The sequence below is a fragment of the Helobdella robusta genome (genome assembly GCF_000326865.2).
Source record: "Helobdella robusta unplaced genomic scaffold HELROscaffold_3, whole genome shotgun sequence".
In the NCBI taxonomy this organism is placed as follows: domain Eukaryota; kingdom Metazoa; phylum Annelida; class Clitellata; order Rhynchobdellida; family Glossiphoniidae; genus Helobdella; species Helobdella robusta.
The window spans coordinates 8,020,663-8,033,713 of record NW_008704501.1 but is presented as its reverse complement, the minus strand read 5'-3'; the positions used below and the strand labels follow the sequence as shown (position 1 = coordinate 8,033,713).

Here is a 13,051-nt window from a genome sequence, read left to right as displayed (position 1 = left end):
TTAATATTAATAAATGATTTGGTGTATATTTTTTAAAAACATGCTTATAAATTCTCATTACTACGTATACCTCGATATGTGCACTATATTCTTAACCTTGAATAAATGTCACATATGTGTTTGTTTGCATGTGTGTGTTCACTGTAATTATGAACAAAAAAATTTCTTTCTCTCGGTGTTGGAATTCGTGGATTAGATTTGACTTTCCACAGGAAATAGGAAACAGATGACACGTCAGACACTCAATCTGTAACCAAAAAGTATAAAAATGTATAAGAATTTTATAAATAAAAAACATTTTTAAAGTCTTCCTGAAGGCTTTTAATGCGTTCATTCTCAACTGTTCTGCCTATCGCTTCTTAAACCAGAACCAAAACATTTTATTATTCATCCGACAACATATTGTATTGAGTAATGGACAGACATCAACATAAATAATAACATTAATAATAACAATAATAATAATAACAGCATAGTAATAATAATAACAATAACAGTTTCCCATGTATGTATGTGTATGTACGTATGCATGTGTGTATGTATGTGTGTGTATGCATGTATGTGTATTCATGTACGTACGAAACAAAACATGCAGCACATTAATCAACTCGACACTAGTAAGTTAATTAGCATTACATTAACATAAATTAACCAATTAATTAACATTAACGCAAAATTAATTACCCGTCGCTAACGAAATTGGTGATAAACATTTCAGTTTAATTAAGACTAAAAAACTAACCAATGCTATACCATATCTCTCTTTCTATATATATATATATATATATATATATATATATATATATATATATATATACATACATAACTGTGATGAAACTAAAAATATGTATAAGTATATATGAATGTATGTACGCATGTATGTATGCGAGTGAGTATATATGTATGTGTGTGTTTATGTATGTACACACATTAAACCCTCAGACAGAATTAATAATAAAACATAGCAAAATATCATTATCACCATCATCATCATTCTAAATAAAAGATCATTACTATCATCATCTTTTTCTTAATCGTCATCATCATCACCATCGCTGATAGCTCTTAGTGATGATGACGATCGTGCCTCTTATGAAAGAAAGAAAGAAAAGTATAACGCATCATTATTATCATTATAACGGTTATAACTTTTTTTATACAGTAAAGTAACTAACTATTTATTTAATCAATCAATTAATCAATCGATCAATCAATCAATTAATCAATCAATTAATCAATCGATCAATCAATCAATTAATCAATCAATTTATAGCCAAGATATTTTGCTAGTGTCTGTAAACATAATGATGATGTCAGTTCATAATAATAATGATAAGAATAGTACTACATCTCCATCATCCTTCATCATCATCATCATCTACCAAACTGATTATCACTATCATCATTACTCTGCTTAGTTACTTTAACCATCACCACCATCATCATCATCATTCAGATTATCCAGAGCACTATCATTCTTGCTACCTTCAACTTCAACTTGGAAATTATCGTCGTCATCATCATCACTGTCACCAGAGTCTATAAAAATACGAATCCACCATCATCATCATCAGGACGTTATCATCACCGCCAGCATCATCATCACCACCGCCTGCCAAATGAAACTATAGAAGGATACTAAATGTTAAAATTCCATAACTCAAACTCAACAGACATTAACGTAGTAGGACAATGAAAAAAAACGCCAACAACAACAACAACAACAACCACGACAATAATAATAATGACGACAACAACAACACAAAGAACATCAGTAACAGAAATCAATAACAAAAAACAGAAATCATATTTATCAGCGCCAAATAAAATAGCTCATCCCCCATGGAACACTTTATCTCATGAGGTACTAGACACAGCTACGTTCAAAAATACACAAACACAGATATACATACATACACACACGCATATACAAATACATACACATACACGCGCACACATGCGCGTACGAAAAAACATAGAAACGCAGGATAGACACATGTGAAATGAACATAGTCATGACCGTTCAACATTCTGTAGTTAATTAATAATAATTATTAATAATATAAAAAATAATTATAAATAATTATTATGACGCGTGTGTGATAAGTATTAAAAGCATTTTAAAATTGAAAAGCAGACAAAATGGCCCCACTCAATGTTAAAATAAAGCAACACACACGCACAAACATATTCCACACACAAAGAACTATGAAAACCAACACACACACACACACAAATGAGGTTAAAGTTCATTAATGTACTCTTAACACAAAATCTTCCCCTCTCTCTCTCCCTCACACACACACACACACACACACACACACACACACACACACACACACACACACACACACACACACACACGAGACAAACATCCGAATACTAATATCTGAACAGATCCTCCAATTGTATTTGTCTCAAGAAATCTTTTGTCGAACACACAGACACACACATAAACACACACACACATATTATATACACATGTATGTTTATACATATGCTTACATATATGTACACACATTTTTTGTATTAATTTATAAACTATAGACAATGAAACATATATATATATGATATATATATATAGTATGTTTTCTTAAATAATAATAGCAATAGTATATTAATTATTATTATATAGCAGATAATTTTTATATTTTCAAGACTTAAAAAAATAATAGAAGACTCAAAATAAATAAATAAATAAATAAAAGACAAACACACTGAAAATAAAACTTAATTCTATTTTTAAAATTAAAAAAAGAACGAAAAATACGATCAATCAATCAATTATTATTATAATTATATATTAATGCTGTTGCTGTCGTCAATATTTGTACAAGCCATAACTATCCTCTCTCTCTCTCTTTCTCCCTCTCTCTCTCACACACACAACTCATCACCACTATATTGTCAGTCCCAAAAACCAATTTCACCATTACTATCAACCACAATTGCACGTTTACCACCACCACTATCATCATCATCATTAATAATAAGAATATTGTTTAATCAGAACAGGATGCATTTGAACGTGGCCTCTCTGCCATGGATTTGTCTTTTTTTTATTTCAATGTACATCATAAATTGTTGCCTTCATCACAAACAGCATCATCATCATCACAATCGTTATTACAACAACATCATCATCATCATCATCTTCTTCTTCTATCATATACACATGAGTTTCATATTTCACATTTGAAACCTTGCAACCTCACCTGCAAAGAATACAAAAAAAGAGTTAATGATAATAATATTTAAAACACAAATGAAATCATATCATTAATAATTAACAAGAGCTTGCAGAACACAACCAACCAACCGACCAAACCAAGCAACCAACCAACAAACCAACCAAGCTACACTAAACCGACTTACTTACTGACCTGCCTAACCTATCGATTGTATGGGTGGTAGGTAGTGGCATTAGTATCGGACTGCCATGTCCCCCGGCGTGCCACCTTTGTACCGGCTGCTGCCTGCGTGCTCTGGTAACTTGAAGGCCCTTGAAGAAATGAATAAATTAATAATTAATGATAATAATTAATAAATAATCAAGAGATGAATGAATTATTAATTAATGGCCCATAAGTAATAAATGAAGAGCTATAGGTCTTTTTGTAATAATTACAGGCCAACTTTGTGATGAATAATTTATAACTAATCATATTGTATATGTTAATTTGTGTGTGTATACTGTATATGTTACTTACTCACACACACACACACACACACACACGCACGCACACACCCACACAAATTGATTGATACAAACAGAAAGGAAAAAAGAACAATGTTAAAGGAAATAAGCAAGTCAAACAGCATGCTATTAAAAACTCAACTATGAAAAACACTAAATATAGTTAGGCTCCATAAAAACTTTAACTACCAAATCAAAATTAGCATAGAAAAGCTAATTAAATAAAAAACACAAAAAATAAAATAGGGGTATTTGAAAATGAAAAATGTAACCAGAAAATAAAACCCCGACTCGAGTTTAGGATGCTAACCCAGACTCACCATATGCTCCGTCTCCATAACTACCGATGGCTGAATGATCGTACGGATGACTGGCTGCCCCGTAATGTCCACCGCCCCCATAATAGCCATAATAATCATAGCCTCCATAGGGCGGGCCTCCGTACAACCCGTTCATCTCGTAGCCACCCATGCTGTTGTAGTAACCACCTGCTTATTGATTCATATGTTTTGTTGTCTCACTTGTTGATAATCTTAAAATAGACTGTAGGACTGTGAAAAACTTATAAAATATTCACGTCGAATGACTAGCTAACAATGGTTTAATAACTTGACTGGGGCACCAAATTCAATTCAAAGATAATCTATAAAGAAACAACTACAAACATGATCTTGAGTAACATGTACATATGTGAAATGGTGGACATAATTCTAACCCTTTCCTCTGAATGCCCCCCGCATGGGACCTCCCCCACGGCCCCCTCTGTACCCATGGGCCTCTTGTTGTTCCCTGGAAACTGCCTTCCTCACATCAAGCTGGATTGTTGTAAATAAGATGACATTCATTAATTACAGCAAATATTTTACTCATTACAAATCCAACACGATAAACACTTTGTGAGTAACTATTGATGTCATTTCTGAATGAGTAGAAACAAAAAGCTACCATTTTATCTCCAAAAGGGACTTTAGCATTTTGACACATCTGTTCAACAATATCCTCATTGTCAAAAGTTATGAAACCAAATGCTCTTCTCTGGTTTTTCACCTTGTCATAAGGCAACTCAACTAACTCAACCTGTCAATCAAAGATAAATAGTGATTCAAACGTGATTCAAGAAATTTCAAGTGGGAAAATTTGAATTACTTTTCCATATTGACTAAAATGTTCTGCAATTTCTTCCTGGGACAAATTAGTGTCGAGACCACCAACAAAAATTTTCTTGCATGGTGGATCCTTGCCATAGGATGATGGCCCCACACCACCAGCAACTGCGGGCTTGGGGTCTATATTTTTCCCACCCAAAATGTGATTTTTGTCAGCACAAACCTACCAAGAAGTATAATGAAATGGCAGATTAATAAAAAACGATACTCAACAATCAGTCTTTCATCCATTGCATGAAGATTACAACAAAACAGTGATTAAAATAGAGCTAACTTTTTGTACACTTGAGGCATCTTTAAAGAGAACAAAGCCAAAACCTCTTGATAGGCCAGTGTTTAAATCAATTTTGATATTCGCATCGAGGACATCTCCAAATCTTTGAAAGTATGTTTTCAAATCATCTGAAAAAAATGAAAAGCCAATCTCAGCCAGGTTAATTCATCACAAATTGGGAACAAAAAAAAGTTAACAAAGAAAAAATTCACTAACCAACGGATGACTCCCAGCTTAGACCCCCAACGAATATTTTCCTAAACAAAATAAAATTTTATTTCAGAATTAGGAGATTCACAAATCGAATTTAATTTTAAAAAGCGAACAAACCGCAGAAACGAAAATTTAAAACTCAGACGGAAAAAAATGAAGAGAGAAATGGAGAAAGAAAATGAAGAAATCAACATTCATGGTAGATGGGCGCATGCTACAAGTACAAACGACCAGCCAGCACTGATGCAAGAAAATTTAAGAAACGCCATTAAACCTTTCGTCATTATCGTTCTTCGAAGCATTTATTTTGCTTCCGTTACCTCTTCCTTGAGCGTAGGCCATCTTAAAACATATTATTCTTAAAATTCAACTAAATAATTAACAACTACAACTCAATTTTGTAATGGATCGCCGGTCAAAAATATCACGTGACATCCGATTAAAAAGAAAAGTGTTGAGCTGAAGCTTGGTTCGCCGAACACACTAAAAAAGAGCAAATTCCTCATTCTGACGTCTCTAGAACCAGCGAAGTCAAAATTCGCAATTTCTACTTACTAATAATTTATTAAACCATTATTGAAATTGAAATTCTTGCATAGCGAAATAGCTTAACGGACAATTAGATGGCGAATTGAATGTAAATCATCAATCCTTTGTAAGACCAAAGATCAGCCAAGCACATGTGAACTTGTGTGTATGTATGTATGTGTGCGTGTGTGTGTGCGTGTAAAGTCTTAACCACTACCCAATAAAGAACACAATACAATGATAAAATAAAATGGAAAAATAACACTAGTCGTCAATTGTTATAATAATCAGTATTATGCATTGCAATTGGTCATACTGCTGACACAAATACAGACACACACACGTATATTTATATATATATATATACATATATATGATTGATATATTTATATATATACATGCATATACATATATATATATATATATATATATAATTTTCTTTAACGTGATAATATTCAAACGTTTTTCACAACTTGATAGGGGCAATTTTAAAAAAAATGAATAAAAATATATATAATAATTATATATATATATATATATACAAGTCTTCAATGAAAATCATGATTGTCTAGTGGAATTTCAAACAAAACGAAATTGAAAATTAAATAAAATTTCAGTGAACGTTTAATTGAAATGCACAATTCAACAGGGCTGCTGTGAGCTTGTAATTGTGATAAAGGAGAAAAATTATCGCAAAAAATATATTGAAATAGCACCATGCATATAACAACTTGAATTGAACTGTGTGAATTAAACATGGAAAGAATTGTATAATACAAATATTTGAAGTGTTAGCATAATCAATCAATCAGCCAACCAATTAAAATACAAATCAATCAATCGATCAATAGATCAGCCAACTGACAGATCAATAATCAATCAACTATTCAATCAACGATCAAATGAACGAACGAACGAACGAACGAATGACACATCATTTAATCAGCCAACCAACCAATCAATCAATCAACCGACAAATCAATCGCATAATCAACCAGTCAATCAGGTAAGGCACTCGATGTTTATAAATATTCATGCCAGGGTTAGTCCGGCCTCCTTATAAACTTCAAAAATTTTCTCAAGGGCGGTTATGTAGGCAGCTGTTCTCAGGTCGAGTCCCAAGTCGTATTTCTGGGCGTTCGACATTAGGTCCTGAAATTAGTGGAAGGAAAGAATGAATTAGTGAATGGATGAATTGGCAGATGAATGAATGGATTGATTAATGGTTAGGTTGATGCATAGGTAGATAAACGAACGAATAAACAAACAAATCAAAAAACGAACGAACGAACGAACGAATGAATGGAATTACCCTGGACGCATTTTCAATAGTGTATTCCAGACTAGAATATACAATGTCCGTCTCTGATGCACCCTAGATGAATGAACGAATGAATGAATGAATGAATGAATGCATGTAGGTGTAGATAAATAAATGTATAGATAAATGTAATAACAAATGACTAATTGATTTGGGACAGAATGAAAGACGGCGGAATAAATGAATGAATAAAAACATAATAAATAATAAAAATAAAAAAAAGGAATAATAATACGAATACAATTATAATGATTAAGAAAATCTAACAGCAATTCTCTTTCCGAATTGTTCACTAGGAGTCACTGGGATTGAACCAGGCTTCCGACCAAAAATTCTTTCCAGAGATTTCTGAACGCTATCTGATGACGACGATGATGATGACGTTTACAATGATGTTTATAGTGTCAATCATGATAATGATGAGACAAACCAGCCAGTCAACCATAACCAGTCAACCAACCAACCAACCAACCAACAAACCAACCCACCAACCAGCCAACCTAGTAACATATAATTAGTATCTTTGGTGTATTTAAAGGTCAGCCTGCCGAAGCTGACGTGCCTGATGTTCTTTAGCCACTCAAGGTAGGAAACAATCACCGCTCCGCTGTTAATGAACAAGTCAGGCAGAACTAATTTGTTACTTTCCAACAAAACTTGGTAAGCCTGTGTGTGCGCGTGCGTGTGGACGTGCGTGTATGTGCGTGTGTGCGTGCGCGTGTGTAGATAAATTTGATAAATTGACAAAAAAAATTAAAAAGTATCAAATTTTCAACAAAACAAAAAATCCAAACATTCCGAAACTGAACAAACATAGTAAGGACCTTACAAACAATTCAAGCCCCACAAACGATTCCCCCAGCCAACCAACCCACCTGAGGCGTGATGGGCCCATTGGCTCCCTCTGCAATGACCTTGGCCTTGATGTGGCCGACATTTCCGCTGTGTATGACGTCATGAGTGGCGCAAGGGCAGAGAATGTCGCATTCCTCTTCCAAGATGGAGTCACCGGAGTAGGCCGCCGCCCCTGGAAAACCCACCAAAGTTTTGTGCTCCTGTTTGCATCATTAGCAATATATCACCATCATCAGTATCATCGTCAGTATCATTAACAGTATCACTAACCTTATCATTAACCTTATCAAGTTAGTATCAATCAGCTCTTAACTCAATCAATCAAAGAGACAATCAGTCAGTCTGTCAATCAATCAACCAATCAAACCAACCAACCGACCAATCGCATCAATCACATTTCAATCAATCAATCAACCAACCGACCAATCACATCAATCCTACTACCATCTACCACGAAGCAACAACAGCAACCGACTTTATAATACTCTTCCAACTCATCGGGGTTAATCCCTTCATCGTTGTAGATGGCCCCTCCCACTTCCTCCACCCCAATACACCTGGCCCCGGCACTGTGCAACAACTTTGCCGTATGTAGGCCCACGTGCCCGAACCCCTGCACTATAAAGGTCTTGTTGTAGAAGCCAGGTGTTAGGCCCACTGAAGATAAATAAAGGGCCTCTTTCATAAAAGTTCGAAGGCCGTAGTAGATGCCCTGGTTTGTTGGAAGGGGGGGGGTTATTTTTGTGGTTGGTTGGCGCTTGGCGGTTATGTTACTGGGTGGTGTTGATGGGTGGGTCGGTTATTTGATGTTTAATGTTTAGGAATTAAAAGAGCAAACAACGACAACATACACACAAACATATACACAATCATACACATAAACATACACACAAACATACACACAATTATACACACAATTATACACACAATCATACACACAAACATACACACAAACAAACACACAAACATACACACAAACATACACACAAACATACGAACCAGTCCAATAGCAGCATCTCGCCCCCTAATACCGCCCTGAGAGATTGCCTTGGCAGTGACTGTTGCTATGGCATTGAGGTCCATGTGACCTTGAAAAATAATAACAGCAACAACAATTATAACTATAATAATAATACAAATAATAATAATAATAACATTATAAACAACAACAACAACATCAACAACAATAATAATGATCACCATTACCTAATGTCGACTTGTAGGTGTCTGCCATATAACTCATCATAAGATCCGTGGCCCCTAAATCCGGGGCAGGTACATCTATGGCTGGGCCTAAATTCATTTTTAAACTTTCATCATCATCGTCGTCATCTTCATAATCATCATCATCATCGTCTTCGTAATCATCATCATCATCACCGTCATCATCATCATCATTATCAGTACAGAAATGAAAGTAAAAAAGAAATTCAAACATGTATTAACCGACCGATGAAGCTTCTCTTAGCCATTTCAATCGTCAGCCTTCGAACAATTTTCTCCAATTCGACATCTGAATATTTGGTAGGGTCGATTTGCACTCCGGCGTGTGCACCTCCAAATGGGACCCCAACACACGCCAATTTATACGTGGTTAGGGCTGCATTGGCTTTCACATATTCAGCATCTATCTTGTCACTGAATATGATTCCTTGGAGTTTAGTGAAAAAATTGTGAAATATTAAATTACAGTAAAGTAATATTTACTTATTTGCTATTAGTAGCAGAGCAGTAAGAACTTAAGAGTTCAGGTACAAACGCACACACACACACACAGACAGACACACAACCAAGCATGAAATTCAAGATGATCAACACTTTAACAGTTATTTTGAAAACAATAAAACTAAAAAGCAAATGGCCAGAGACCTCCTTTGCATGGTTTTCGATGATGACTGTGTTGGGCCCTCCAGGCTGTGATAAGTTCATAGTCGCCATTGTCTCTTTTGATCGGGAATGTCATAGAAAGAAATGTATTACACGGTTTAATTATATTCAACATTCCATTCACTTTGCGTCTTCTCTCTCTCTCTGGAGTCCGATCGCCGAACGATTCTACTAATCTATCTTCTAAAATCAGGGCGGCCCGGTCGTAATATTGATCGACGGACTGACGGAACCCAACATCTCCGTCAGGAAGGGTGGCCACCGTGTAAGATTTTGTCAAGGAAGTTTGAAGTGCCCGAGCGTACACTGATCGCATGTGACGCATTGAGTTGAAGCTGGAAATCATTATAAAAATTAATTTTGAAAAGAAATTTTACAATTTGAACGAGCGTCTCTTGCTATTAAAATGAGAAATTTGCAAGCAAAAATGTTAACAACGATGGTCGCAATGTTAACTTTTCGACTATGGATCATTGGACGGACGGATTCTTGATTGAATGTGATTAAAACTGACACTACAAAATAAAATTTAATATTTATTATAAGTTTTAATAGTAATTGATAATTTAATAATTTTAAAACTACTTTAAATATGTAAAAAATAGTGTAATTAATTAATTTGTAATTTTTCAGTCATTTTTTTTATACATTTGTCAACTTTAAATTTTATGCATTTAAAAATTTTTAAAACTAAAAGTGGATTTTTCTAATTATTTTTAATTGAAAATTTCCGATTTTGTTTTCCCTAAAGTCCGTTTTCATTAAGAAAATAATCAAAAAATTTGATTATACTAAACGTTTTATAAACTTCTAATTTTAGTTAATTTAAATTTAAATAAAACTTAATTGATTTTCGTGTTTTGTGATATAAAATAAATTCATCCTGAGTTTGTTCAAACTGCCAATATAGATAGTTTCTGCCTAATTTACAAAATTTAGGGAGGAATCCCAAGACCACCAAGTCTGCAGTATGAGAAATGGATCCGACACGCAGTCTTCATCTAGAGAAAAAAATGGGTACACATCTGAACAGTTGGAAGCTGTTAAAAGGTATTAAAACATAGTAAATTCAGAAAATTTAAGTAAATTTTACTTGAGTTTTTAATTTAAATTATTTAATAATTTAATTGAAGATTTTAATTTTTGTCAACATTCAGAGTAATTATAATGAAAGTAATCAAATTCATTAACAACTAAGTCTGGTTGAGTTATTTCTAATCTTTTCCTTCTCTAATCAATTTACTAATTTTATCAACCGATCTAGGATTAATAGAACGAAAGATTTGTACCAGATTTTAGATGTGCCAAGAAATTGCTCTGAAGATGATCTTAAAAGAGCCTACAAAAAGATGGCTCTAAAATTTCACCCTGATAAGAATCAGGCCCCCGGAGCTACTGAAGCTTTTAAAAGTGAATTTATATTTTATATTAAATATTTTTCAATAATTCATATAAATTTTTTTTTATAGTTAGTTTTAAACTTTTAAAGGCATCAATAAGGCCTTCTCCATTTTAAGTGATGTAGATGAAAAAGATAAATATGAAAATGCCGGTCGGGATGTCAGTGAAGATGGTCGCAATGATTTTTACCATGAGGAGTTTTTCAACCATTTTGATCATTTCAATGATCATTTTGCTTTCAATGGCTTCTACTTCTCTGGTTACTGTTATCACTATTATTATTATTATTATTGTTATTGTTATTTGGCCTCTCATCAGCATATTATTAATATCTAATTAGAATACTGATAGTCTATTTTTGACATAATCTAGTTAAACCCTTCAGCTGTTAGATATTTATTTTAGATTTTAGCTGGAAGAAAATTATCCTATAAAAATAACATTCATCCACACTATTTGTCAGTCCCTTATTGAATCAATTATATTGAAAAAGTATTAATTTATTTATTTTATCTCTATTATTTACTTATAAAAATGTTAGATGAAAATATGTGCCTGCTAATTTCTTTTTGATTTTAATTGATTAACGCTTTAAACTTGAAAATAATTCGAAGTTTGATTAATTTCCAGAGGAAATGTTCAATCTTTTTACAGAGCAGGGAGCCTTCCATCCAAGTGCGTTGAAAAAATATTTTATTTTATTTTATTTTTCCGTTAAATTTGGTAATTCGTTCTATAATCTTTGGTCATTTTTACATTTAACTGAAAGAAATTAATTCATTTTTACCTTTTAGTAGTAGTAATATTAGTGGTAGTGGTAGCAGTAGTAGAAATGGTAGTAGCAGTAGTGGCAGCAGCAGCAGTAGTAGTAGTAGCAGCAGCAGCAGTAGTAGTAGTAGTAGCAGCAGTATTGGTAGTAGTATTTATATTGTAATTTTAATTTTTCATCCACCAGATAATTTCCAAAGCCAGCAGAGGAGAACTAGCAGGCCTAAAGCGTCATCTTCATCATCACATCGTCAGCAGCAACAACATTTTAAACAACAACAACATCAACAACAATTTAGACAGAGGCATCAACAAAAACAACAGCAACAAAGACATCAACAACAACAACAACAACCACAGCAAAGACAACCTAATCAACATAGGATGTCTAGTTATGAGGTTATTATTATTATTACTATTGTTATTATTATTATTACTATTATTATTATTATTACTATTATTATTATTAATATTTTTATTCATAGTTTCTGAGTTCGTACAGCTTCCTGGTCCAGGTATCGCCACTTATATTTATGATCTTTCTCTGCACATTGAACCTCTTCCTGACCTACGACGATGTTTACTCGCTACACAAAGATAAGTTGGTGATGATGGTGAGGAGGATGAGGAGGAAGAATGTGATGATGATGATGATGATGATGAGAAATGTGACGATGATGATGATGATGATGATGATAGCGATTGATTGACTGACTAATCGATTGATTGATTGATTGATTGATTGATTCATTCATTCATTCATTGATCGATCGATCGATTGATTGATTGATAAATTTGATACTACTGCCGACACCTCTTCCTTATAAATAGCGCAAACAACTGATAAATACCCCAGCAAATACGCCCTTGAGAGACGAACCTCGCGGTTTGACATACCCTTCTACATGAAGCCCGAATACAAGGAGAGGTACTCGGGACTT

General features: G+C 33.7%; 3 protein-coding genes across 3 annotated transcripts; 1 reads left to right on the top strand and 2 right to left on the bottom strand.

The window, feature by feature from the left end:
- Positions 1-2,574: 2,574 nt before the first annotated feature.
- On the bottom strand, positions 2,575-6,025 carry HELRODRAFT_94668 (hypothetical protein). The gene is made up of 9 exons (XM_009021750.1): positions 5,625-6,025; positions 5,354-5,394; positions 5,138-5,265; positions 4,844-5,026; positions 4,643-4,774; positions 4,413-4,512; positions 4,018-4,188; positions 3,384-3,502; positions 2,575-3,215 (listed from the first exon to the last, which is right to left on the bottom strand). Exons 1-8 carry the CDS (start codon positions 5,690-5,692, stop codon positions 3,393-3,395), a joined length of 933 nt encoding a protein of 310 aa, XP_009019998.1. The 5' UTR covers positions 5,693-6,025; the 3' UTR covers positions 2,575-3,215; positions 3,384-3,392.
- An 885-nt stretch (positions 6,026-6,910) lies between these two features.
- Positions 6,911-10,257, bottom strand: HELRODRAFT_186449 (hypothetical protein; the record flags this gene model as incomplete). Its single annotated transcript, XM_009021749.1, has 10 exons — positions 6,911-7,030; positions 7,191-7,253; positions 7,467-7,558; positions 7,700-7,865; positions 8,075-8,254; positions 8,530-8,766; positions 9,054-9,142; positions 9,261-9,347; positions 9,505-9,705; positions 9,924-10,257. The coding sequence occupies 10 exons, from the start codon at positions 10,255-10,257 to the stop codon at positions 6,911-6,913; spliced, it is 1,569 nt and encodes a 522-aa protein (XP_009019997.1).
- Positions 10,258-11,221: 964 nt separating this feature from the next.
- Positions 11,222-11,495, top strand: HELRODRAFT_138491 (hypothetical protein; the record flags this gene model as incomplete). The annotated part of the gene is made up of 2 exons (XM_009021748.1): positions 11,222-11,351; positions 11,431-11,495. Coding segments are annotated over 2 exons (195 nt in total), but the record flags the coding sequence as incomplete, so codon positions are not given.
- Positions 11,496-13,051: the final 1,556 nt, after the last annotated feature.